The sequence below is a fragment of the Micropterus salmoides genome, unplaced genomic scaffold (assembly GCF_014851395.1).
Source record: "Micropterus salmoides isolate LMB-PRFRI ecotype aquatic unplaced genomic scaffold, ASM1485139v1 Ms_hic_scaffold_22, whole genome shotgun sequence".
NCBI lineage: Eukaryota > Metazoa > Chordata > Actinopteri > Centrarchiformes > Centrarchidae > Micropterus > Micropterus salmoides.
Genome location: NW_024041373.1, coordinates 24,980,256 through 25,005,122, shown reverse-complemented (window position 1 = coordinate 25,005,122; position 24,867 = coordinate 24,980,256). Strand labels below are relative to the sequence as shown.

At 38.2% G+C, this 24,867-nt stretch overlaps 1 protein-coding gene and 1 long non-coding RNA gene across 2 annotated transcripts in view; one reads left to right on the top strand and one right to left on the bottom strand.

Annotated features, from left to right (window-relative positions):
• LOC119917440 (contactin-associated protein-like 4) overlaps positions 1-24,867 on the top strand; it is an 85,560-nt gene that overhangs the window by 5,798 nt on the left and 54,895 nt on the right. Inside the window, exons 2-3 of the mRNA XM_038737765.1 lie at positions 11,175-11,285; positions 23,129-23,322. Of these exons, the coding sequence (XP_038593693.1) occupies positions 11,175-11,285; positions 23,129-23,322 (305 nt within the window). The remainder of the gene's footprint in view (positions 1-11,174; positions 11,286-23,128; positions 23,323-24,867) is intronic.
• Positions 20,228-21,504, bottom strand: LOC119917441. The gene is made up of 2 exons (XR_005447280.1): positions 21,183-21,504; positions 20,228-20,684 (listed from the first exon to the last, which is right to left on the bottom strand). It is a non-coding gene; the product is annotated as an uncharacterized LOC119917441 (long non-coding RNA).

Genomic DNA, 24,867 nt, shown 5'->3' with positions numbered 1-24,867 from the left:
CTATGGTATCGTTAACTACCAATCCATTTTCATTAACTGGAACATGAAGTCTTTTAGAAATCAGCTTGCATCCGATTTAGGAGACTCTGAGGGAATATTGGGAGTGTGTGATTAATAAAAGTGCTTTTAATTTTGTGCCAATCATCTAGATTCTAGCTCTCTCTGATGGTGTCTGCACACAGACAGCAGAGCTCCAAATACCATGTCTGCTAGAAGATCATATCTGCTGTCATTCATTTTGTTCAACCCCAAAAAGAAATTCATACCCACAATCATGAAGCTATAATTGGTTGGTTGAAACTTGCTGTGCTTGAGGTGATTTGAGTCTTTTTATGTCATGCTCTTCTACCTATCATCCACCCCACACAGGAAAAAATTGGAAGTCTTCATTAAAAACAAAAATCTAATCTTGCATCTTGTAAACTCTTGAGTCTTCTTTTGAGCTTCAGGTTAATTTAAAGTTCAGCTTAATATTACAGAATTTGTATTTTAAAATGTTACATAATGACTACATACAAAAAGTAGATTTGTGTTTGGTAGATTATTCCTACCAAATTATATTGGTAGAATTATTATAATAACTATTTGTTATTTCTATGCTTACGAAAAATGCCGGTTGAAGAATGGGAAGCCATCCCACAGCAGTGTGTGACCAGGCTGGTAACCAGCATGAGGAGGAGGTACCAGGCTGGTGTGGCAGTGTATGGTTCTTCCACATGCGTTTGTTAAATGATTAAATTGTTAAATTGCCAGTATGTCTCATTTCTTCAGACTTCCGAACAGACGTCCAATCTACTAATTACGAGTCAACAGCAAAAAAAAACAAAAAGCTGTTTGGCATTGTCAGAGAAGTTTTTCATGTTCCTTACAAATGTGGCACCATTTAAAGGGACAAAAACAGGCTTTCCAATGGTATAAGATTCATTGCCAAGAAGCATTTTTATAACAGAAGAAATAATCTCACAAACACAAATTTCATTACTTTTGTGCGTAGTTTAGATACAAGCAGTGGGTTATTAATGACAGGATATTGCTTCTTGCAGAACATGTGATTTTCCTTCTGGTTTCATCACCCAGGTGATAATGATGATGCAAGTTATTCTTTGGTTCATCAGACAGTGATGGCTGTTGATGAGAGATGTGAAAGATCAGTAAATGTCTCCTGTTCTTCCTCCAGACCCAGAGGAACAGTTCTTTGTGTATTAACCAGAAAACCAGCAATTAAGATTTTTCAAGAAGTTGGATGTCTTGAGAGGAACATAAATCTAATTGTGTGAATGTGTTTTATTTGTGTTGCAAATGTGTTGCATTTCACCGCAAAACCTCGCTGTCCTTTATGATTCATGAGACACTGGAGTTTGTGACAGCGGAGATGAGAAAAGTGAGAGGAAGCTGAGGAGAAACCCCGTCTATATTTCTTCTTTAGTGTCATTTATGAAAATATGTGTTCAGAGAAGGGCAGCCATGAATGCGATCTGATGAAGTCAAGGCTACAGTATGGCAGCAGCGGCCATCGGGGTAAACTTGTAATCGTCAGTCAGGAATCTAGATTTATTAACCCAGAGACAAGTAGTTAAGTGATAAAACTGAGGCCTGCAGTCCATCCATCTGAGTTTGTGATGCATTGATATTTGCTGAAGGCCAGTCCCACTGGAGTTCTGGCTCCCTAAACACACACTCATTCATCACATGGCCCTGTCATCATCTCAGATGACGTGTAGTTGGGTCCAAGAATCTGTCAGACTCTGGTAAGGTCATGGTGCTCTGTCAGTCTGCATCTCTGTGGGTCCTGGTTTTGAGTGAACAAAAACAACACTGGCTGCAGGTACAATAGTGAGCAGAGTAATGGCACTTCAGCTATAAGGATTCAAACACTCATGGTGGAAAGCATCCTCCCCACTGAAGTTCTTGAGCAATGCATGAGAATCTCTACAAGCTACAGGAATGCTTCTATGATATCGGACCCGACCATTGACCTCCCAGTGAGGGTGCAAGTAAAATGACTTGCATCAACATTAGAACGATTGAAGTTTCATTTTTACTGTAAATTAACTGGCTGGCCTCTATTGGAAGAAGAAGATGATCGCAGTGAGGATGATGATGATTGAGAAGAATAGGGTGATAATGATGATGTTGATAAGGAAGATGATGAATATAATGGAAAAGTGGATGAAGAAGCAGATAAAGAAGATGAGGAAGAAGAAGAATATGATGATGAAGAAGAAAGAGGTGATGCAAATGGAGATTAACATGATTATGAGTAGGAAGAGGATGAAGACGAGGATGATGAAACAACAAGAAGATGAAGATGATAATGCCAACCTGCTTTTGATGACATGATGATAAAGAAGAACATAATAATGAAGAAAATGGAAAAAGATGATGATGATGATAGTAAAGAAGGAGATGATGATGATCAAAATGATGTATTTTAAGTATATGAAGAAGAAGAAGACATGGAATTGATCCATCTATACTTCCCCCATTTGTTACACAGACACACAGTCCCTGCCCCCTACAATTCCTCCTGCAAGTCATCGAGGTTTCATTGCCTTGCTTAAGAACATGTAGCAGATGTGTTGGGCAGCTCAACACTCTGGTTGCTGCCAGGAATTGAACCAGCAACCAGGTAGAAAGATCAATTGATCACTGTGCTGCCTGTCCTCTGAAACCCAATCAGTTGACAGTATACTGTGTATTTATAAGACTCTTGTGTATTATTTTTGATCAATGAACATAATCACCCTCAGTTTTCAAATGTTGACTTGTCAAATACTTTATGTAGCTTGAATGGATGCCAGTGACAGTTGGGGCTGTCTCTACATATTTTAGAGCAACAGTGCCAATATGGTGCATTCAGAATTCAGCAGACAGCTAATCTATAATTCTGTAGTTGCCAGAATCTACTTCTGGGGCTTCTTGAGGAGTCCTGGGCATAAGTGAACAAAACATATACATACTGGAGCTGTCGCCATATTCTTTAGACTGTAAATTGCCATCTGTTCCCTCTTACACCCCAGGACGCCACAAGGGACAATTAGATCAGATGCAGTGTCTTGGTAAGTGTGAGAGCAGGCAAAAAGCCATTGGTATTAAAGACTGTAGCTGACATTGAACACCGCAGGACAAAGCTGAGTCGAAGCCAAAACTTTAAGATGCAACAGAGATAAGGTATCTGATGAGCAATTTAATGTGTGAGTTAATGAGACGGAAGAGATAGCACAGAATGAAGAGAGCGCACCTGCAGTTCCTCCAGTAGTAGAGATTTCCTGAAACTTTCTCCCTTTTCACCTCGTTTTTATGGTGCTTCAGGTCAGTTTCAGAACAGCAGCCCTGCAGCTGGCAGGGATTCAATGACAAGTCTACAGGTCACAGTTGAGAATACTCGCACATCCTGTGGCCCCAATAGACTGATACTATTAGTGTATTTAGCCACATTAAGCACAACTCACATCATTGTAATTGTTTTTGTTGTGATTCTCATCCTTCTCTGTATCATGCATACTAAGTACCAATCACACCAGAGCATTGTTTGTAATGATCATAAAATCTGTCAAAGCACTGACTGCCTTGGCGGCACATGCACTCACTGAGATGATTAAGCATAAGAGGTTCCCCTCCCATAATGCAATAATGAGAAATATATCTGTCTGCTCAAATTAATGTCATATAAAACATGAAAACGATGAGGATCCATACAAAGTCTAAATTCATACACCGTCTGATCTTCTGGGTTGAGTGGTATAGTAGATGTGATGAAAATGCTGAAATGATTTTTCAACACCTGCATACTATAATACTTCTCCAAAAACTGAACTGTTCTTCAAAACTATTTAAAAAAAAATGTCTGTGCCACCGTCGCAGCATCCATGTAAATTCCTCTCCACAGAGGGAAATGTTGTTAAATATGCATAAGCAAAGCTTTGCATATTTATAGAAATGTTATGCTGAGCTCAAACAAACTGTAACACAAACTACAGCCAGAGTCCTGCATAATAGCTTTTATCATAATTAAAATATTAAGCTGTTTCTCAGAGTAGTATTTCTAATGAAAATCAACATAAACTCATTGGTTTATTTTTAAAATGCTTATTCATCAAAGATTTACATAAGTTTAATGCAAACATCCACTTTCAGGGATTGTACCACTTGTACAATATGTTATTTAATGTTGGATGTCGGTGAAGCAGATTTAAATTTTTAAGAACATGTTGATGCAGGGGACCTTGGACCAAAACACTAGCTGTACACTAGAGGCAACAAGGTGAAGTTTTAGGAGTCTGTCCCTTTAACACAAAGTCTGGGTTCAGTCCCTGATGTCAGCAGGTCTCTTCTGAAATGTGTTTGCGTGTGTCACTGAACACCTGCCAGCTACAGAAGTGCTGATCAGTGGCTTAGCCTGTGCACTGATCTACCTGTGCATTACTGAACCGGGAATCAATGCAGTAATACAGAAGGAGGTGTTGATTATCAGTGCAGAACTGTTCAACAGGTGATTAGTGTTTCCTCAGGACAGAGGCTGTAACACAAAGCTGTAATGAAGTATGACTGCAGCACTAGTGTTGGCAGTGAAATGAGGTGGTCACGTGTCACTGACCTGCACCACACACACACACACACACACACACACACACACACACCGTCTGTCGTTGATGTTTATGTATAATTTAGGCTACTGCAGTGCCAGTGAAGGCTAAATGAGTGCAGGGACGTTTGTTGTACCAAAGGTGGATTTCACCTGGCCTCAACAGCATGGATTAAGAGGTGCAGTCCTCACCGTACTGTTGTTTTCACTTCTTCTGGTGGTACAATGCAGTGTTGCAGTGTTTTTAAAACATTTTTTTCAACTCGCTGTCTCACTTTTAAAATGTGATTTTTTTTTTTTTCTTAAGGATGGGGTGAACATTAATTTTTCCTGTGATTTCCATGTTCTTCAGCATGTTGGCTACCAGCTCTTTTGAAGACGTTCAACAAATAAGGCATTGGATTTGGTGTTTTAATGAGCTTAATGTTCTTCAAATGATGAATATTGAACAGTGATCAACAACAAGCTCTCCCACCCCTGCATTAAGCCAGGAAATCCCTTGTTCAATGGCACAATGTCAGTAGTATTGTTGCTACCAGATCAGCAATTAAATTCTGTAATTTTCTCTTCATGGGACAGATAACCTTTCCAACACTGCTGTGGCTTTCAGTTTTTTGCATGTGTAGATGGGATGAAAGTTAAACCGGACAAATTTAGAGTCAAAAGGATTTGCAGTAATCAACATAGTAGAATAATATGTAAAATACATGTGACCATGTATTTTTTAATTGGCGGCTATTCTAAAATAAATGGTTGGAAGCTTCGTGCTTGCATAAAGCTAAAATTTTAGTGCTGCTCATAAGGAGAAGTAGTAAAGTTGTGTTGAGGAGCGCACTGCCCTTATGATTTTCAGTGTCCTTGTTCTAAATGATGTGGGTGAGGTAATGAGTAAACTTCACTGAACACAAGCAGCACCAACAAGAAACATTTTCCTGCATGAAGCATAAAGGGTCAGTCCCCCCCTCCCCCCTCCCCCCTCCCCCCTCGGTTCCTCCCTCTGCTCAAGAGCAGAAGCCTAGTGCAGAGGGACATAATTAGGAACTTGAGCTTAAATGTTTTTTTACTCTTTAGTTTCTCTGTGGGGTTTCTGAATGTTTTTATCTTTGCAATGTAATGGATTTTTGTTTTTGTGTGTTTGGAAGCAAACACAAGGGAAATTTCTAAAATGCACTTGTCTGATGTTTTCTATGCATCTATCTGTTAAATAATGCAATAACAATCTATTGTGACTTTTTGCAAGTAAGGAGCATCTAAAAGTTGCCAGATGAACAGGTAGCTTGCATAAGAACACAGACGTCTGATTAATTTGAATTGCATCATAATGTTCTATCACCCCTGAAACAAATACTGTTATTGTGTCAGTGTGGTGTCATACATTATAACAATGATTATATGATGCGGTCCAACACAATATTCAGCCCAAGTTGACCCTATTCCTCTTGACAACAATACATCAGCATCATCAGCTTCACAAAATATGTTATTGTGGTACTTTTGCATTGGATTAGCCTGTATTGTACATGTGTTTGTGTTTTAACGTCTGTGTTGCCATGCCCACACATGCACTATTTCTAGACAAATACCAGATATACACAGCACATTTTACAAGCAGTAGAATGAGCTAGTGACCGACATTTTCTGACTGGATTGGCTTCAGAAGGCTAGAGTCACAAAAAATACCAGCATGCCAGGTGTGTTTATGACAGGCTGGAAGTATTGTTTTTCAGCATCCAGGATGTGGATGTGCTGATCCTCACAGCTCAGTAGCTGTTTGACAGACAGGCTCCCTTTTCCAGCCTGAGAGGCGCACTGAGAGGAAGGCAGACAGGTCAGAGCAGAAAACACAGACCAGTCTGATGAAATACAGCTCCACAACTCACACTTGTGAGTGCCCTAATCATTGTCAAATAACTGACATCTCAAAAACCTGCAGAAAAAGTTTCCCTAACAAGTGCTTGCCATTAGTAAATGCCTGGCTGAACAAGCTCCTGCTGCTCTACCTTCAAAAAAATCTGAAGAAATTAAATTTAACTGAACATTGCAGCGTATGATGTGATATGATGTATGATGTGCATATTATCCTGATTACAAAGGTCTTGAGAAGTGGGAGGAAACAATAATTGCTTACGTTAGTTATTGTTTTCCACCCATGGCAATGCTTACACAGCTTTTATGATTTTAATTAAAGATCCCAAGACCTCCTTCCTATTATTATTGCTATTATTTCTACAACAGAAGACTGCAATATCTGAAAATTCTCCAGTGTGTCTACTAACAAGGGAGGAGGGCTTGCTTTGCTCAGATTGCTTTCAAGCACTCAGAATGTCACTCTGGATAAAAATGGCATCTACTTACCTAAAATGTAATGTAAATGTACACTGCATGCAGTATTTATGCAATCCCCTCATTCTTTCTCAATTTATCCTTATATTACATTAAAACTTTTATGATTACATCAGTGGCAGAGAAATAGGCATATACATTACTGTAGCCTATATATTTCTAATAAATGTAAATATAAATGTTATTCACATTCTTTGACAAATATACACACATTTAAATGGAAGGAAGAGTAACCTTGGCTCTTCATGGTCTAACTGTGGATTGAGGTTGTGCAGGTTTGCAAAAGGAGGGCACAGGCCTTACTGTGCTCAGAGATGCATGGCTTAATATAACATCACTGAGAGATGCATACGAGCACTGAGTGTCCAGGACCCTTAAAAATGCTCTGAACTTGTAAATCTCCAGATGGCTGTTAATTGAAGTAGAGGAAGACACTAATCAGCTTTATTTAATCATAAATGTTGTGGATACGGTGCTAAATGCTATGATGCTATAGATGAAGAGATAGGCAGGTGAAAGGATGCTTTAGGGGATACTGGTGTGGCTCACTCTGATGGATAAATAATGATGAAACACATGTCATGGATGTGCAGTACACTGAGAGTCCTAAGAGGTTTTCAGTTTAAAGCACTCACACTCACAGAGCTTTGAATGTGAGTGCTGACAAAGTGGGAAAGACTAATGATTCACAATATCTGTTTAGGCCAAGGGCTGTCAAGCTAACACTCCTTTAGCAGCCATAACACTCATTTCTCTATGTGCCTCTGAAATGCTTCTACGTTGTGTTAAAATTGTGCTAAAACTGTCAGGCTGTGACAATGTGTTAGTTGTGCTTAAAAATACCTAAAGTCAGACCAACCAACAGCACAGAGAGATTCTGTTTTGGGTGGAAGCAACAAAACCTGAAGCTATATTTAAAGACCAACTATGAGAAACAAGCAGAACTAACAACAGCAGTTGACTAGCTACAGAGTAAGTTTGTGTTGATTAAATACAGTTAGCAGTGTAATCATGTAATTTTCTGTGCTTAGCTAGCAAGCAGTTAGAGCTACATCATAGTTCTTCCAACGCAGAGCTTTCAGAGTTCAGAGCTAATGCTAAAGCTAGCTGGTGGAAAGCTTGTTTTTTTCAGTTGATAGTTTGTGTAATGTTTTCCTCAAAATAACTATTAATAACTATATCCCAAACATGTTTGTAATGTTTTATTAAACCATTAAAATGCCTTATGACAATATCTATTGGACATAATCTCTAGGGATTTATAGCAATTGTTGCCGTCTGTTTCCTGGTGTTCAGGCAATGAGATCCATGCCATGGAGGCATTACAAAACAAACCAGGATGACTGAGAACTTATGGACTGAACATGGGGAGTTGTTTTTGTGCCTTATACTGCATGAATCAAAAAAGTAGTAGGTGGAAAACTTTCATTCTCCCAAGAAGGAAACCTCCCGGTTGGCTCAGAGAGCAGATTAGCTCCAGTGATCTGGTCAGAGACCTGGATTTTAATAAGGCAGCGGATGGTTTTGAACTGAAACTGCAAGAAGAATCTTCTGTTTTAAGATAAGACTGCTCTGTGAGGCCTACTGTGTGTTTAAGGTTGTCAAGAAGAGTGCAAAGGTTTGTCAGACTCTGATCAATACTTTGGTGATCAGTTTGACATTTGAGTTTCAGTGTGACTTGATGACAGCTGGTAGAGGTGCAGACTGATGTCTTTGGATGGAAAATGCATCATGTTATTACACAAAAAAAAAAAAGAGGCAGACAGTCTCTTTTCATGATTCTGTGTATACTTATTAAATCATGTAGCTTTGTCTGTATACACAGCAGTCATCTCTAATATGAATTTAATGATAGATTCAGTGTGTGAAATTTTGAGTAAACCGCTGTTTTTTTCATACATGCAAATGTTACAAATAACCAGAATCAGTCTCTGCTTTTAATTTGTGCACCAGACAAACTACAGTGGCATGTGGTAAGAAAAGAAAAATAAATTATTTTGGAATCCAACAATAAGTTCAAGTTCATTTTATTTATATAGCACGTTTTATAGCAGCCACTGACTGACCCAAGTGCTTTACATAACTACAGAATTAAAAGACAATAATACCATGCATAACAGCACAGCATAGAAAAGTACAGCATCAGACTTAGATAGAAAAAACAGCATCATACTCCAAGGAGAGAAAAATTAACAAAAAAAATATATATATATAATATATTCCACAGGCGAGGCCCAACCACATAAAATACTCGATCCCCTCTGCGTTTAAGTCTGCAGTGAGGGACTAATAACAGTAATAACTAATTCTTTTCACCTGATCTCAGACTTCTCGATGGAGTATATGGTTGAAGCAGTTCAGATAGGTAGCACGGTGCTTGGTTGCATAGAGATTTGTACACAAATAACAGGATTTTAAAATCAATTCTGAAATTAATGGGCAACCAATGAAGAGACCTCAGAATTGGGGTGATATGGTCACTTTTCCGACTATTTGAGAGGAATCTTGCGGCGGCATTTTGCACCAATTGCAGACGAGCAGTTTGAGTTTTCGAGATACCGCAGTAAAGTGAATTGCAGTAATCTACACGTGTGGTGATAAAAGCATGAACAGCCATCTCAAGAGTTTTAGGATTAAGAAAAGGTTTGATTTTTGACAACAGACGCAGTTGATAAAAACTAGAGCTAATAAGCGTCACTTATTCACCTTTAGTAATTTTACTGTTTTGCAGCAAGACATTGTAGCAATGATCTTTCTACCTCTCTGCTGCATGCACATCCTTGATTATTTGTAAAACATTGTTTAATTATAGTGCATCATGTTTTTTTATGTTTTTCTTTTTTGTTCTTTGATACAGGCAAAGCATGGGCAGGTGAACTCACTTTGTGTTTTTAACCTAAACACACAAAAAGTTGTATTTTAAAGCTGTCTAATGGAAAAACATAAGTGTCCCATTCTAAACCATTAAATTAATTGAGTTTGGCAAGACCAGCTCTTTATAATACTTTAAAAAGATGCATTCACTCGCTTTCATTTTCTGTAGACATCCAGGGAAAACCTTTCAAGTACTTTATAATCAAATATTCTCTTTAGTATCCAGAGTTGTTCCCTTGCACCAAGTACTAACAATGTGTGTGTTTTCAACAGATGTTGTCTTGGAGCTTTCAGAGCTGGATATTAACATTTTTAATACAACGCTACAGACTTGGAACTGCATTTTTGTACTCAAGCTTTTACCAATTTCAAATCAGGTTTTCATGATTTCAATGAAAAAAACTCATGACCATCTTAATTTTAGCATGTGTGGCTAAGCTATTGTAGCACTAACTGATTGTTGCATCATGCAAAACAATATACAACAATGAACAAAAGCAAGATAAAATCAAAGTCCCATGAAAGAGAGAGCAAAGTCAAACTTTCTGTGTAAGTTCCCTTAACGGGCAGAAATCCAATATCAAAGCAGCGAGGCCAAGTCTGATTAAATCTCGACTAAGCAAAGTAAAGACAGCTCAAGATCCTTCATTAATATAATCTCTCCAAGATATATCTCAGCTCTCAGCAATATTTGGCTCTCAGCGAACATGGAAAATATCTGTTAGGAGAGGAGGGATTCAGCTGAAGGCTCCACTGGGCCACTTAAGTTTGCAGTGTGGTGTATTACAAGAAAAATACTACAAATTGAATTAATTAAATCAAAAGTGAATGCTCATAAATGTATAAATGTTTGTATTGCCTCGGGTATGAGCTGACCATAAAACTGAATGTGTTTTGTGTGTGTGTTTTCGTGTACTGTGACAGGAGTAAAGTTTATATTTACATGTATGCAGTTGTGTCATCTCGTCAAGTGAGCGAAAAAGAGGGTAAATGTGTGTTGTGTTATACAGCATCAGTGTTTAAGTATATAACCATCAGGGTGATTGTGGTATAAAGCCTCCTCTGACATCCCTGATCCACTCTAGTGGCCTTTTTTCTAATTAATCGGTCTGCTCGGCCATCAGGACACAGTGCATTTAATATTGAGCAGGGTCTCATCATAGTCAAAAATCTGTTTACACAAGGCTCATATGAGGACTAATAAATTGCCCATTAGGATCCATAAATTTTAGATTTATTTTTCAGCAGTGAATTTGAAGAGGGCATTCTTATTGTGAGACGACTGAGGGTGCAACCGCAGTGGTCCATGGTCAGCTGTGACTTTGTGTCATGATTTTAAATCTGTCCGTTCCTTCTGTTCTGTGATTCACAGAGGTTTGTCACAGTCCCCTGGTATCCAGTCTACTGCAATCGTCCTTCAAAAGTTCCTCACAGTTGTCTGGCAGCCATGGGCCAGGCTTTGCCAAGTTGAACCGGAGAGAAGGTGAGTAACAGTAACTATTGCAAACCATCCTTTTGGCAGATATCTGTAATGTTTTTTGGTAAGAGGGGTGTGGTGGGGTATTGTACAAAACAAACCAGCACATTCACTATGGTGGGGGACTCACAAATGTTGATCAGTTTTTCTTGTTGCATCTGTCTTAATCATGGAATCAGACTAAAGGCAGGACATTGTAGAGCAGGGGTCGGCAAATAAGGATGGCATTGGGCCAAATTTTTCATTCAAGTCATTAGACAGTGGGCCAGAACGTCGTCAATTTATCATTTACAATTCGCCATTTACTGTGTCCCTATTCAGCTCAGTCAGCAGTACACAGGACTCCTGTTTGTAGGGTTGAGTGTTCACTCCCCACTTCCTGCTAGTATTATTGTTCTCTTTTCACTAAATTGATTTTGCAGAGATCGTTTTACATGTGTGTTTTAGTGTGTCCCCCTCCGCAATTGGTCCACATCAACCTTTGGACGCTTTTCATTTCCCCAGTAGCTCCATGCAGAAGAAATTCCTGCGTTTCTCATTCAGGGGAATCCAATCTCACGTTTTCTGGCGGCTTTTTCAGAAGTGTGTCAAGCAAGCCAGAGACTCTTTTGAAAAGTTCTGAAGGAAATTCAAAGTAAAATCTCTCAATTAAACATAATATAAAGTACTGCTGCAAAGACGTTCTTGCGCTTTTATTTTACAGGCACAATCGCTTAAGAGCAAGTGATTATGTGAGTAACTTTTGCTGTCATGACTGTGATCTGTTTCAGCACCAGACGCAGTAATGGCACCAGCTTTGGCCAAGCCATATATTATTATTATATTATTTAAATACAATAACTAATTATCAGGCTCACAGAGATGCAGGCAGACATCCAAAAAGGACAAGCAGGTAATCCAAACAGCACAGAAGACTGAAAATATAATGATAGGACACAACAAGGACTGAGCACATTATAATACAGGGGCAAAAAAGCAGGGCAGGAGCAAACAGGTGAAACACATCAGGAAAATTAGACAACAGGAAACAAAGCTAGAGAACGAACACCAGACACCAACAACTTCAAAGTAAACCAGTAAGTAAAGCTGGTGACACGATGATGAATGTAACCGAATACAACTGAGAACATGGAACAAATGATCAACTGACCAAAACATAAGGACAAGAACACAGAACAGTGAGGGAAAGAGGGACTGGTATAAACAAGGCTAAAAAAAAAAAGGCAAAAACAGAAACCCAAAACCCTAACAGAGATGTGATTTTCCAGCTTTACCTTTTCCATATTTCTAGAATATAGATGCACAGTTTGACACCTGTGGGCTGCCCAAACAACTATGGCCACATCCACTGTAAACACTTCACTAGTGCAGTTTGGAGCACATGCATTGCTCAAACACACTTCAGTGCTGGCTCTAATACTTTAAAGAGAATGTACTGAAGTTAAGTTTTCTAGGTTATGGTAATTTAAGGATTAGCATGACATAATATTTGACTGATAATCAAGAGACCGTATGTTACCGTTTAAAAGAAGTAGGTGTTCATTCAAGCCTGTGACATGTCAGCTGGGCTATTCCATCACTCCCTCCTCTATACTCCCCAGTATTCACATATAAAATTTAGCACTGTAACATCAATAGCTTATCACTGCATTGTTGTCTTCTTTTCTTCTCTCTCTTTTTTTAACCCCCAGTGTTTTAGCCGTTTGTGCAGATAAAGTAAGCTCTAAAAGGAAGCTCCCCTTTGTTTCTGTTCTGGTGTGTTGCAGCAGCACAGCTCAATTCATGATTCACTTCCCTGCAGGACACCACAGCACACAACATCAAAGACAAGTCTCAGTTGGATTCACACAAACTGACAGACACCTCAGGGTGAATGATAGAAAAGCACACGGACAGATAAAGTCAAAGAGTGGTCATTGCCTCCTTTTGCTGTGGTTCCTGCTGTTGTTTTAGTTTAGTACATTACACACTTTGCCAAAGGTTGGCTTGTCACCAGAAGAATTGACAAGAAAGTATGTACGTGCTGATACAGTGGCTTTTAGGAAACACACCCCTGTTTTTGGCGCATTCTAGCAGCAAGAGTTGGCTGGTTTACTTTCGTACCTGAGATAAGAATTGGATAGATGCGCTGTGATGTCTTTGTCTTTGACACAACAGAGGATCTGAATGATTTTCACCACCTGGAGACTACGGGAAGCACAGCCTGCAGGCTGCTGTTTCCTTGGTGTGTTTGATGGCAAAAGCTGTGAGCAAACACACCCGCTGTGTTCCTTCACTTCAGTCAACCTGCTCTGTCTGTTTACTGATCTTACCAAGTTTGATCTGCGTTAAGGTGGATCAGATGCTTCTAAAGGATCATCAGATGCATCTGAATGGCAAAACACAAGTTTATTTGTCTGCACAGAATAAAAAGAGAAAGGAAAAAAGAAAAAGTAGTAATGCAACAACACAGAAACAAAAAGAAAGTGTCAGTGAAGTCATGCTCTGTTTTTGTTTTCATCTGGCACTCAAAGAAATAAAATGCTGGTAAATGAAAACACATTTAATACTCTGCAAGCATCATTTCAACATTATGCAGGTAGAAAAGTATTACTGATGCATGCATATACAGTGCATGCCACTGTGCAAACCCCAGTGGCATAGAAAGTACTCAGATCCATTACTTAAGTAAAAGTAGCGATACCACAGCATAGAAATTTTAAATAAAAGTACCAAAGTATTAGCAACAAAATATACTCAAAGTACCAAAACTAAAAGTAAGAATGGATCATTTGCAATTAATTTAGGTAAAATTATTGGATTATAACAATGGATGCAATAATGTGTAATTGTAACTACTTTTTTACTGCTGGGTAGCTTAATCTTTGATAATGCATCATAATTTATTTGTTGATTATATTTTGCATAAATAATATTAATCAACAAAGTAAATAGTTGCTAATGTCGTCAGATAAATGAGTGAAAAGTAAAACATTTGCCTCCAAAATGTAGTAGGAGCATAAAATGGGATTACTGGAGTAAAGTTTAAGTACTTCAAAATTGCACTTAGTGCAGTATTGCATCTGATTTACACCCAAGTGTGCTGTAGATATTAAATGTGAATGTATAGATAATATATAAAGCCAGTGCAACCATACCAGCCTCTCTAAGATGTGATGAGCTTTGGGAGCATTGAATGTTCCCCGATAGAAAATCTTGCAATCTCTTCTGTGTGATAATGGTGACGAGTGAGGCTCTTGTAAGTCCTTGTCAATGATTTTTTACTAACAATAATACCTCACAGGTTACTATGCCTTATCAATTATCAGTTTGAGATTTGAATTGAATTAGAGTTTAGAACTGAATTAAATTAATCAATAAATCTAATTCACCTCAGAAGGAATCCACAAAAGAACAACATGGACTGATGTAAAAATATAAATGGCTTTATTTCCAGAATCCCCAGCCGTTCCCTGTGGAAATCACTGAATAAATTAAAAAACCCTAGTTGTTTGCGTCTCTTTCAGCTGGTGCTCCTCTTCCTTTATAGTCATTCTCTGAGGAGCTGCTTCATTCAGAGATAATTTACAAGCAAAATGAGCAGGGACTCTCGGAGGCAACACACGTCTGTTTAAGAGAAACACTGAGACAGTTTTGCTTCCTCCAAACACTCTGCAGTAGGCTTGTTGCACTGTTAACCTGTGCATTAACCCAGGAGAGAGCATTGCTAAGGACTTTTAGTGAAATTCCAAAAGAGGTCATCAGGCACGTTCTTGATCAATCATTGAGCTTGCTATTTTTATGACCCTAGAAAATCATTTCAATCATACATTAAAACCTGTCTAAATTAAATCTAGCAACTCTGTGCAAATTACAGGCTTTTCAGAAGGACATGCTGCCAATTAGAGACTAATTTTAGATCTAGAACACTGAAGCAAAGCCTTATACTTTTCTACACCAAGGAAAAGTTCCACAAACCATGGCCTTCAAAGTGAGTGAGTTGTCACATAAACTATTAATTTCACTGTTATAAGTGTTGTTCTTATTGTCTGTGAATATATCTTTGAATGTTTAACATCTATACACAAAATAAGTCCATTTTGCCCATTTTTCTTGTCCTTAACAGTTTATACTGTGACACCGCCGGGCTCTGTCTATGTGTCTTTTGTCATGTGTCTGTCTCTCTTCCTGTCTGTCTGAACAATAGTGCATTATTGATTAAGGTACTTTTTGTTAGTAATCTGTTACTGGTGGTGAAGCCGTCAACTTGACCTGCACTGTGTTACAGTATAACTTTGTTCTACCTCTTCTGCAACAGTTGTTATTGAGACACGATACCAGCTTCTATCTGTTAAAAATTTGCAGAGGGCATTTCATCACGTTTCATTCTTGGCAGACAGTAACTTGGGCAAAGCCTTGAAATTGGGTTCAAAACACTCATCACTGGCAGTGCTGTAATAAGTCATCCAAGCTGGGAAATGCAAAGTCGGTCAAGTTTTTCCATGTGAAAATGGAGTGTGATTCCTCTAATGTGCTTCTTGGAGGAAGCGCTGAAACTTTTTGCTCCTACAGGAAGATTCAAAAGCGGCCCAAGTGATTTTGCTTTCTTTTTCCCTGAAGGCTCCTGCTCAACCTCTAACTCTACTGATACCAAGTGGCTCAATTGGCAGACAGCCCAGACTCAAAAGCTCTTTCTAAAAGAACTTTGTAACAGACATCAATATATTTCGACAATCTGTAGCTGTCACTACAAAAGGAATTGTACTGACAAAAGGGTGACAGTGATACAGTCTGTGGTTGTCATTATTAATTAGAGACTTCTCCTCAATGTCACCCACAACTGAGTAGTTATCTTTTTCAAGTTAGGAGAAAAGTTCTGTTAAAACCCATCACAGCTTCTCTAATGTCAGTGTAAATTATGGCCTGTTATGACTTGATATTATGACAACCAGTGTTGGGCAAGGTACTCAGAAATTGTAATAAGTTACTAGTTATTTAATACTCCAAATTACTCTAAAAAAGTAATACTATTACTTTACTTATTACTGGGTGATAACTAGTTATGTTACTATATTATTACTATATTAATATCATTCATAACAGCAGCAAGAAGCTATGGATTTTACAAAACATCTTAACGCCACCAGCTGAAATAAAAAAAATAATGCAAGTCAATCCCGACTTTTGAACTACTGTTTTTCTGCATATGCATATATTCAGTGATTTTAAAAAACACTACATTGCTTAATGCCACTCTCTCCCGAAGAGTCCATGCATCACTGGCAGTAGCTGCCGGAGTTTCTTTCTATAAGTTTTACGTTGCTGTGCTGCTAAAGTATGGAGGACCGATCCTGACACAGTCAGAAATAAATACAGAAATAAATAAATGCTCAATAAATAAAGCATCCAATTAAAATTCAAAAAATAAAGTAAATAAATAAATGTAGTAGTAATTAAATGATACAAGGAGACAAATGTATATATTTTAATTAGTGTCTTTACTTATTCACCTTTGTAATAATTATTATTACTTATGTATTTATTCTCCGTTATAATCTTCACATTTATTTATTAATTACTTATTTTTTTAATGTATTTATTTTTGTGTGTTAATATTTTTGTCTGTTTTATTCTTCCTTTGTATTTTTTGACCTTATTTATTTTCACCCATGTTCTTTATTTCTGCCTGTCCTTTTTACATTTCTGTATGCATTTCTGCCTCTTTATGCAAATGAGGAGGGGCTGTGTCTCAAGGGGTCATTTTCTCTCCTATTGGTGGACCAGTCAGACGGGAGAGCTCTAGACCTCTGCCCGCAGACATCAACGATCTGCTCCTCACACAGTCAGATGGCTTCCTTCAGTGCGCTGAGGTGTTCTCTCTGTTTGAGGACACTACCAGCCATGTCTTCCTTCTCTTTTCATGTGGACACTGTGACCTACAGAGTTTTCAATTAGTGACTTATATGTACACAGAACTGCAGGAAAGTGAGCTGTTTTTGAGAGCCACATCAGTTAGCCGCAGCTAAATCTGGAGTGACTTCACCAGCGGTGAGTATTATGAATAATACATGTAATCTGTTAAGCTATGAGGAGAGTAAAATTCCGTTAGCCACTAGGCTAATTTATGTAGTGCTAACTTCATATAGGCTAAAGCTCTTAAGCTAGTGGTGGTGACTAACAAAAAATAATCTTAACAGTTACCATTAAGAAGAATTTTATGCTTCTGTTAACTGTGATTGCTATTAAGCCGTGTTTTATGTGTGGTGGTGAAGTAAATTTAAAGTTAACTTTACTGCACTTAACCAGTCGAAATGATTTAATGAAGGCTAACGTTGTAAGGCTAAATTGTACTTCTATGTCTCACACAGAAAACACAGGAGGAGGCATGCGGAGAACAACAAATAACCCCCAAACAATAAAATAAGTTCCTTTTATATTTCCCTGCCTTGTTTATGTGTACATACAGAGGAAGAATGAGAGAACAGCACACATTTCATCGTTACTGTGTGTTAGAGCATGGGAGAACAGTGGATACTTTTAATACAGCCCACACCCCTAATACTGTGTAATTATAACAAGTAGTTTGTTTGATCCACCTTCATACACATGTGACATTACTGTACAACTTGAGAAAGGCGAGTTGTTTTCTGCTCCAGCCTGCCTAAAAGAAAAGCGTTTTGGGGATTAAATGGACTTTATTAGCTGCTGCAGTGCAGGATGAACTCAGAACAGACCCATTTCTCACCTTATTATAAATCATGCAATGAAGAAAAAGAAATGCATAATAAATCCTGGGACAAAATCTGTCCACAAATATTGTACAGCATGTAGTCTAATGAACAAGACTTGTGTTATAGCTGACTTGGGCAGTGAAAATGTGTAATTTTTTTAATTCATGTAGTCATAGTTGTCCACAACTCAAATCAGAATTTAAGAAGAAATGTTTTATACCACCTCAAGAAGGCTTCCTATCAGAAAGGTATTTCAAGTGTACAACAGCAGTACTTAAATTTAAGTAATTTCCCTGACATTTGTGTTATTTTACTTTTAATAGACATATGTAACAGGTTTTATACTTCCTGTGAGTATAATCCAATCAATCTTATTTTCATACTGTATATCCGTTGTGTAATCTGATAAATTGTGTTGTATGTCGTGCTCGCATCGTGTACTACCGAGACTTCATTGCACTCTTCAGAGAAGACTGACTGCAAACATGCGTCTTTGTAAAGAGAAACAGACAAAAAAAGTCTAACTCTGCCTGTCAGCTCGCTCTGCTCCGTTAAAACTGAATTTACCATACAGAATTGAGTACGAGTGCAGCGAGCTGACCGTGTGCTTCTCCCTATACCGCAGTTCTGTGTCCATGCATGCAGCAAACTGAAAGCACTGTCTGTCGGAGCGTCTACATGAAAAGAGAAGGAAGATATGGCTGGTAGTATTGTCTTCAGAGTTGCTAGACACCTCAGCGCACTGAAGGAAGCCATCTGACTGTGTGAGGAGCAAGATCGTTGATGTCTGCGGGCAGAGTAGGAGCTCTCCTGTCTGACTGGTCCACCAATAGCAGAGAAAATGACCCCTTGAGACACAGCCCCTCATTTGCATAATGAGGCAGAAATGCATACAGAAATGTAAAAAGGACAGGCAGAAATAAATACCATGGGTGAAAATAAATAAGGTAAACAAAAAAAAGGAAGAATAAAACAGAAAAATATTAAAACACAAATACATTAAAAAGTAATAAAGGTAATTATAACAAAAGGTGAATAAGTAAAGACACTAATTAAAATATACATTTATGTCTCCTTGTATAATTTAATTACTACCTACATTTATTTACTTTTTTTGTGTATTTAATTGATGCTTATTTATTTTAGCATTTATTTATTTCTGAATGTGTCAGGATCGGTCCTCCATACTTTAGCAGATGCTTCAATAAATTAGATGTAGAATTGTGCGCAGTTGAAAGCTTTTTGCCGGTCACAACGGACAACAATGTTCTTTGCTTCTTAGACTGTGACACAATAATGGAAGTACTGTCAAAAGAACACCTCGTCAAAAGACTGACACCTCGTTCTCCATTCTCTCTTTAGTTTTTGGATAACAGCGGACTTGAACAACATATGGTCTGACAAGAGGTCTGGTGCCGCTGACCTGCTGAACATAACGCATTCATGTCAAGGACGGTGCGTTCAGTAACGCATCGTTGCTTGGATTAGTAACTGTTGTAATATTACTGTTTTGGAAAAGTAATCCGTTACACTACTAGTTACTGGGAAAAGAAATATTGCAGTAACACGTTACTGCCCAACTGATCACAATAGTGTTTTAAGTTGGACTTTTTCCTTGTGCTTCTATCTTTTGAGAATTATTTCTGGAAAGTGGAGTTGTCACAAGACTGTTTGAGGGTTAAAATTTACACAGTTTATTTCAGTTCATTTGTTTCCCCCTGGCCATTCCTGCTTTGCCCAAGACTCAAACACAATAAGAAGAGGAAACTAATGGCAGCCCTAATAAAACACACCCAAGATGAGATAGTGGAGGTGAGGGCAAGTGGTGGTTGTGGAGATAAGATCCAGGGATAAGATGGTTGGGATTTTTCAGTTGAAGTAGAAATAGTTAACAAAAGGGGAAAGGCTAATGATGGGCAAACCATTGGTAATTGGGATAGGATGCTCAGAAGATGCTGCAGAGCATGTTAAATCAAAACAGACATTGTTAAAGATGCCCTGTGGAGTTTCCTTGTTAACAAGCAACATAAAAGTTATGTTTGCATTCAGTGTTCTTCACCACAATAACACACTTGTATCCTTGGGGGTCTAACAAACGTTGCGTACATTTCCTCCCTCATAAAACTTTAGGAACATATTTCAAATTCTGCATTGTTTACATTTACGTGGGGTTACAGAAGATAAGATTTTGACTCCAGGAGGTGTTGAAAAGGCAAATAATGAGACTGAGGCCGATAATTATATTTGGTGTTGGTACCATATATTATGTGGAAACAAGGACAAAAAAATAATAAAAAAAAAAAAAACCAAAATATTTACAATCTGCAGAAACGTTGGTTTTGATAAAGTGCACTTGAGGAAATTTAGTTCCGTTGACTCAGTTCACAGAAACAATAAACAAAAGCAACAAATTGAGGAGTACTCAGATATAAGGACAGTCACAACACACTGTAGGACATTTTCTTTTGTTCATGAAAGATGAACGCTATGTCCAAATGACGAGAATGATCCGTGGAACACAAATAGTCCATAAGCCAAGGCTTACTGAATGGCCGTGTGTGAATGAGAGTGGTGGGGGTGAGCAAAGCTGCAACAGCCTCCTACCAAACCCACAGGGGGTGATGAGGTTGTTGGGGCAGGTTCTGTTCCAGGTAGTAGCTCACCATCAACTGACCCGCAACTGGCCTCACCTGGCCTGTATTAAATAAACAGGACCCATGGTTTAATCACTACTCATTTAATTTATCTACTAGCTAGTTTTATCTTCTATATTTTATGTGTACACAATAGCATGGCATAAGTAATTGTTAAATGACAACAACTTGTACAAAAGTACTTAAATGCATGTAAATAAACACCCAGGAATGTTAGGATTATTTACAACATTCCATTCAATACAATTGATAATCTTGTCACGCAGTATGTAAATAAACCATTTAAATACTTAAAGCCATAGCATTGAAAACAAAGTGCTAGGTTTGCATCATTCATTGAACCCAATAAAAACTCCATAGGAGCAATGGAAAGCAAATGCTACTAGCATTGCTAATGCTACCAGCCACCACAGCCCTTTGAATTACATTGAGATGGCTAATGCTATTAGCATTAAGCTAGTGGAGAACCCTATTAAAATACATAGGGATGCTAATGCTAATAGCAACTTGCCAGTGGACACAACTACAAACAGACTCACCAATTCCCGCAGATATTCGACACACCGCGGCACCAGTCGGCTTCTAAGGACCACGGTAGTGGGCACTACAAATACACAATCGCATGCTAGAGTCAAACAAGCATTTAAGATGGAAAATAAGCAAAAACAGCATTGTTTGTGTAGAGACATAACGAGTGCAGCTGCTGGGGTGGCTTCCCCCTCACACTACTAATTGGGGAAACTCACCTCAGCTTGTAAAACGCGCTCGAGCGCTGTGATAGGTTGAAACTACCATGTGACTCAAGGGTGTGTCTGGTGGTGTGTTCGGGTGACTGAGAAAAAAATGGGACCATGGAATTTTAACCTGGGTTACACATGCTATAAGTCTTCTTAACTGCCTTTAGTCGCGCTTTGCTAAGTTTGTTGGTGTCACCGACTGTCAATCAGCAAAATAGTGTGAAAGTTTTTTGTGTGCATGTGTGTCCTCGTGCATGACACAAACAAAATGGCTACCCCCTTGTAAAAACATTCACCCACAGCACTGGTCAAGTCATAGATGATGTTAGGGACTGCCAGCAAAAAAGAGATCAGGTAAAGGAATTAATGAAAAGAGACAAAAATGCTGATCTACCTGAGGGAAAGGGTTAGGGTTTAGAGTCTTGGACATGCTTTCCTTCAAAAAGGTCCTCATAACAGTAGAGGGACAAATGCATGTGTATAGTAAAATCTCTCCATATCATGTTCTGGCAGCAAAATGTCACTTTGATATAGCTCAGCACTTTCACTTGTGCTCACAAATACACACACCTTTAGGCATTTTAATTATTTAATGTGTCTTCATCATATGGTCCTCTGCCCTGGTACTCAGATTATATGAAGGTCTGAATGAAGTGGCCATTTTAATATTGTATAAGGCTTGCGGTGTTGACCATAAATGCCTCGGCTGCAGCTTGTATTATGTACAGAACAGTCCTTAAGGTACAGATTAAACTCTTTTGACTGTTGCAAATTAAACATCAAAGCAATAAGTTGGTAAAGCATTTGAGCTTAGGGCTTTTAAACTATGGAAAAGTTTATGTCTGATGAAATAAGTTAAGTAAGATTTGTCTTCTTTCAAAAAACAACTGAAAACTTTGTATGGATTTGCATTTGTCTGAAAACTTTTTTGTTCTTGCTAATGAGACAGCAGTGTAGATATTTCCACATAGCTCAGTCGTTGTTGATATGCTTTTATTAATTGTATTACCATTTGATTTCCCAGCACTCTTAACCATACCTGTCAACATTGGGATTTGAAAATAAGGGAAATTTTACTATCTGAAGTAAGTGACTGCAATTAGGTGGTCCGAATGTGATAGCTGGTTAAAAGGGAAATGTTGTGAACATCTCTGCATAAATGAAAACACAATAGGGCAAATACTTTCAGCATGTATGTATTACTTGAATGAGGGTAGACATCACTTACACATTATGCTTCAGTTGTAACTCTGAGAGAGGTTACTTGTTAAGTGAGACAATTGGTAGAAGAAGGTGATTAAGATGTTGCTCCTCATTAAGTACATGTAAGCAATTTTCCCATTTGGTGAGATACGCAAAATGTTTGCCTTTTTGGCAGGTACTCCATGCCACTCATGTTCATCCATCCTTGAATCCTGGCACTGCTGTTCTTATTCTTCTACCTTCTTCTTGTGGTATACCGGAGGTTAATGTTGCACACATTTCAAATATGCCTAGCAGGGTTGTTTTCTTTACAGAGAATGGTAAAATAAGGGAGAATCCCGGGGAAAACGGGAGGATTGACAGGTAGGCTCTTAACAAACTTTCTTCAGAAAAGTGTACTACAGTTAATACAGTCATCAGTGTTTGTTTATTCTGTTTGTTTATAAGTTCCCCAATGTGATTGTTATGTAAAGAAATAAAATTCAGCTCTTAATTCTTTGGATAATACAAAGGTATGTCTCTCTCCCTCCTCTCTCTCTGTCCAGGAGCTGGAGGTTGGTCTCCTCTGAGCTCAGACAGATATCAGTGGTTGGAGGTCGACCTGGGTGGACGGACACAAATCACTGCTGTTGCTACGCAAGGCCGCTATGGCAGCTCTGATTGGCAGACAGCCTACCTGCTGATGTTCAGCGACACAGGACACAACTGGAAACAGTATCGTCAGGAAGACAGCATAGGGGTGAGTGCACTGTAATTAATATAACAGCATGTAATAAACAGTAGAGTAGTGACTTCTCAGTGTTAAAGATAGAGTCAAAACTGAGCCAAAAGGTCTTTTCCACTGCAGACATTGTGACATATCACATTAGGAAAAGCACAAGTGTCACTAATAACATTAACAATACCTACATTCTATTTAATGACATTGTGACTGAAACATACAATACGAGGACCCTGAAACGGGTAAATCGAATCATTTTCATTCATTCATCATAGATTTTATAGTTTACACCAGTTTTTTTAAATATAAAATGCTACTAATGAACAATAATGTTCTTTTAAATGTTGCCACAAATAATTTTTCATGTAATTTGCTAATAATTGACATGCTGATGTTCAACATCCTCAACAATGACCAATATTTCTATTTTACCATGTGACCACTTTTAGGCCAAAAACAAAAAATTGCCTCTGAAACAGCATTAACTTCATCATATATATAATAATTGTTATTTCTTTACCTTTTTACTTCCCTTAAAAACTAAAAGCTGACATTATAAAGTTACTTTATATTACACATTATTTGTCAATATTTTTTGTCTAACCAGATAAACAGCTATATATACGTACTATATACGTAGTATAAAGAGCGATAAAGTCAGTGTAAGGAGGTGGTGGGGGACAATAGAAAATCAACCTGTTTTATTATTTAGGTATGAGGACATATTGTAAAAGTCAAATTGATGCTAAATTGCAAAAATGTATACTGCAACACACCAAACTTTCAAGCTGTATCTCAAGGAAAACTCTCCAATTTACAAATGTCTATCAGTATCTAATTTACTCATACAGAATCAGAATCAGTTTTTTTGCCAGGTACATTTTCACATATGAGGAATTTGCCTTGGGATACAATTCCCATTTCAAAGTTTCTTTTTCCCCACATAGGGCCTCTCTCACTTGCAGTTAACCACATCACACTACAAAGTAGGTAGAGGCAGTAAAGTATTACCTCGAAGCTCCTGGTATAGACAGAAAATTCTTCCTATTACAGTGATGCTGAGGGAAACAGCATCAATTTAAAGTTGATGAGAGATAAGACTCTCACAGCGAGTGTAAAACTAATGTCAGGCTAAGACTCCTTCAGGAAGAGAGAACAGAAAAGGACCTCTCACAGCTTAAAAGCTTGTTGATTCCACACTCAGCATAAATCAGGATAAATCCGCAGTGTGCCTCAAAAGTCCTTCTAAAGCTCCACATATTAGTCAGCCTAGTTTATTATGGCTTTCGGGTAACAGAGTCAACTGCAAGCTGCTTCATCAGTCACAATTCCCCCAGGACCTCTCTTTCTTTTAAGTTTAGAGGCCAGAGTTTGTGAGGCTGAGTAATACTCTCTTGTGCTCTAATTTTCTCCTCCTATCTCATCTTCTCTCCCCCTTCTCTCTTTACATCCAGCAGATGGTGTTGGGAATATATACACTCCTAATCAGGGAATATAGCATCCTTAAGTGTTAATTGAGGTAAAGGGAGTGGAAGTAAATCAAAGATTTTCCGATAGGAAAGG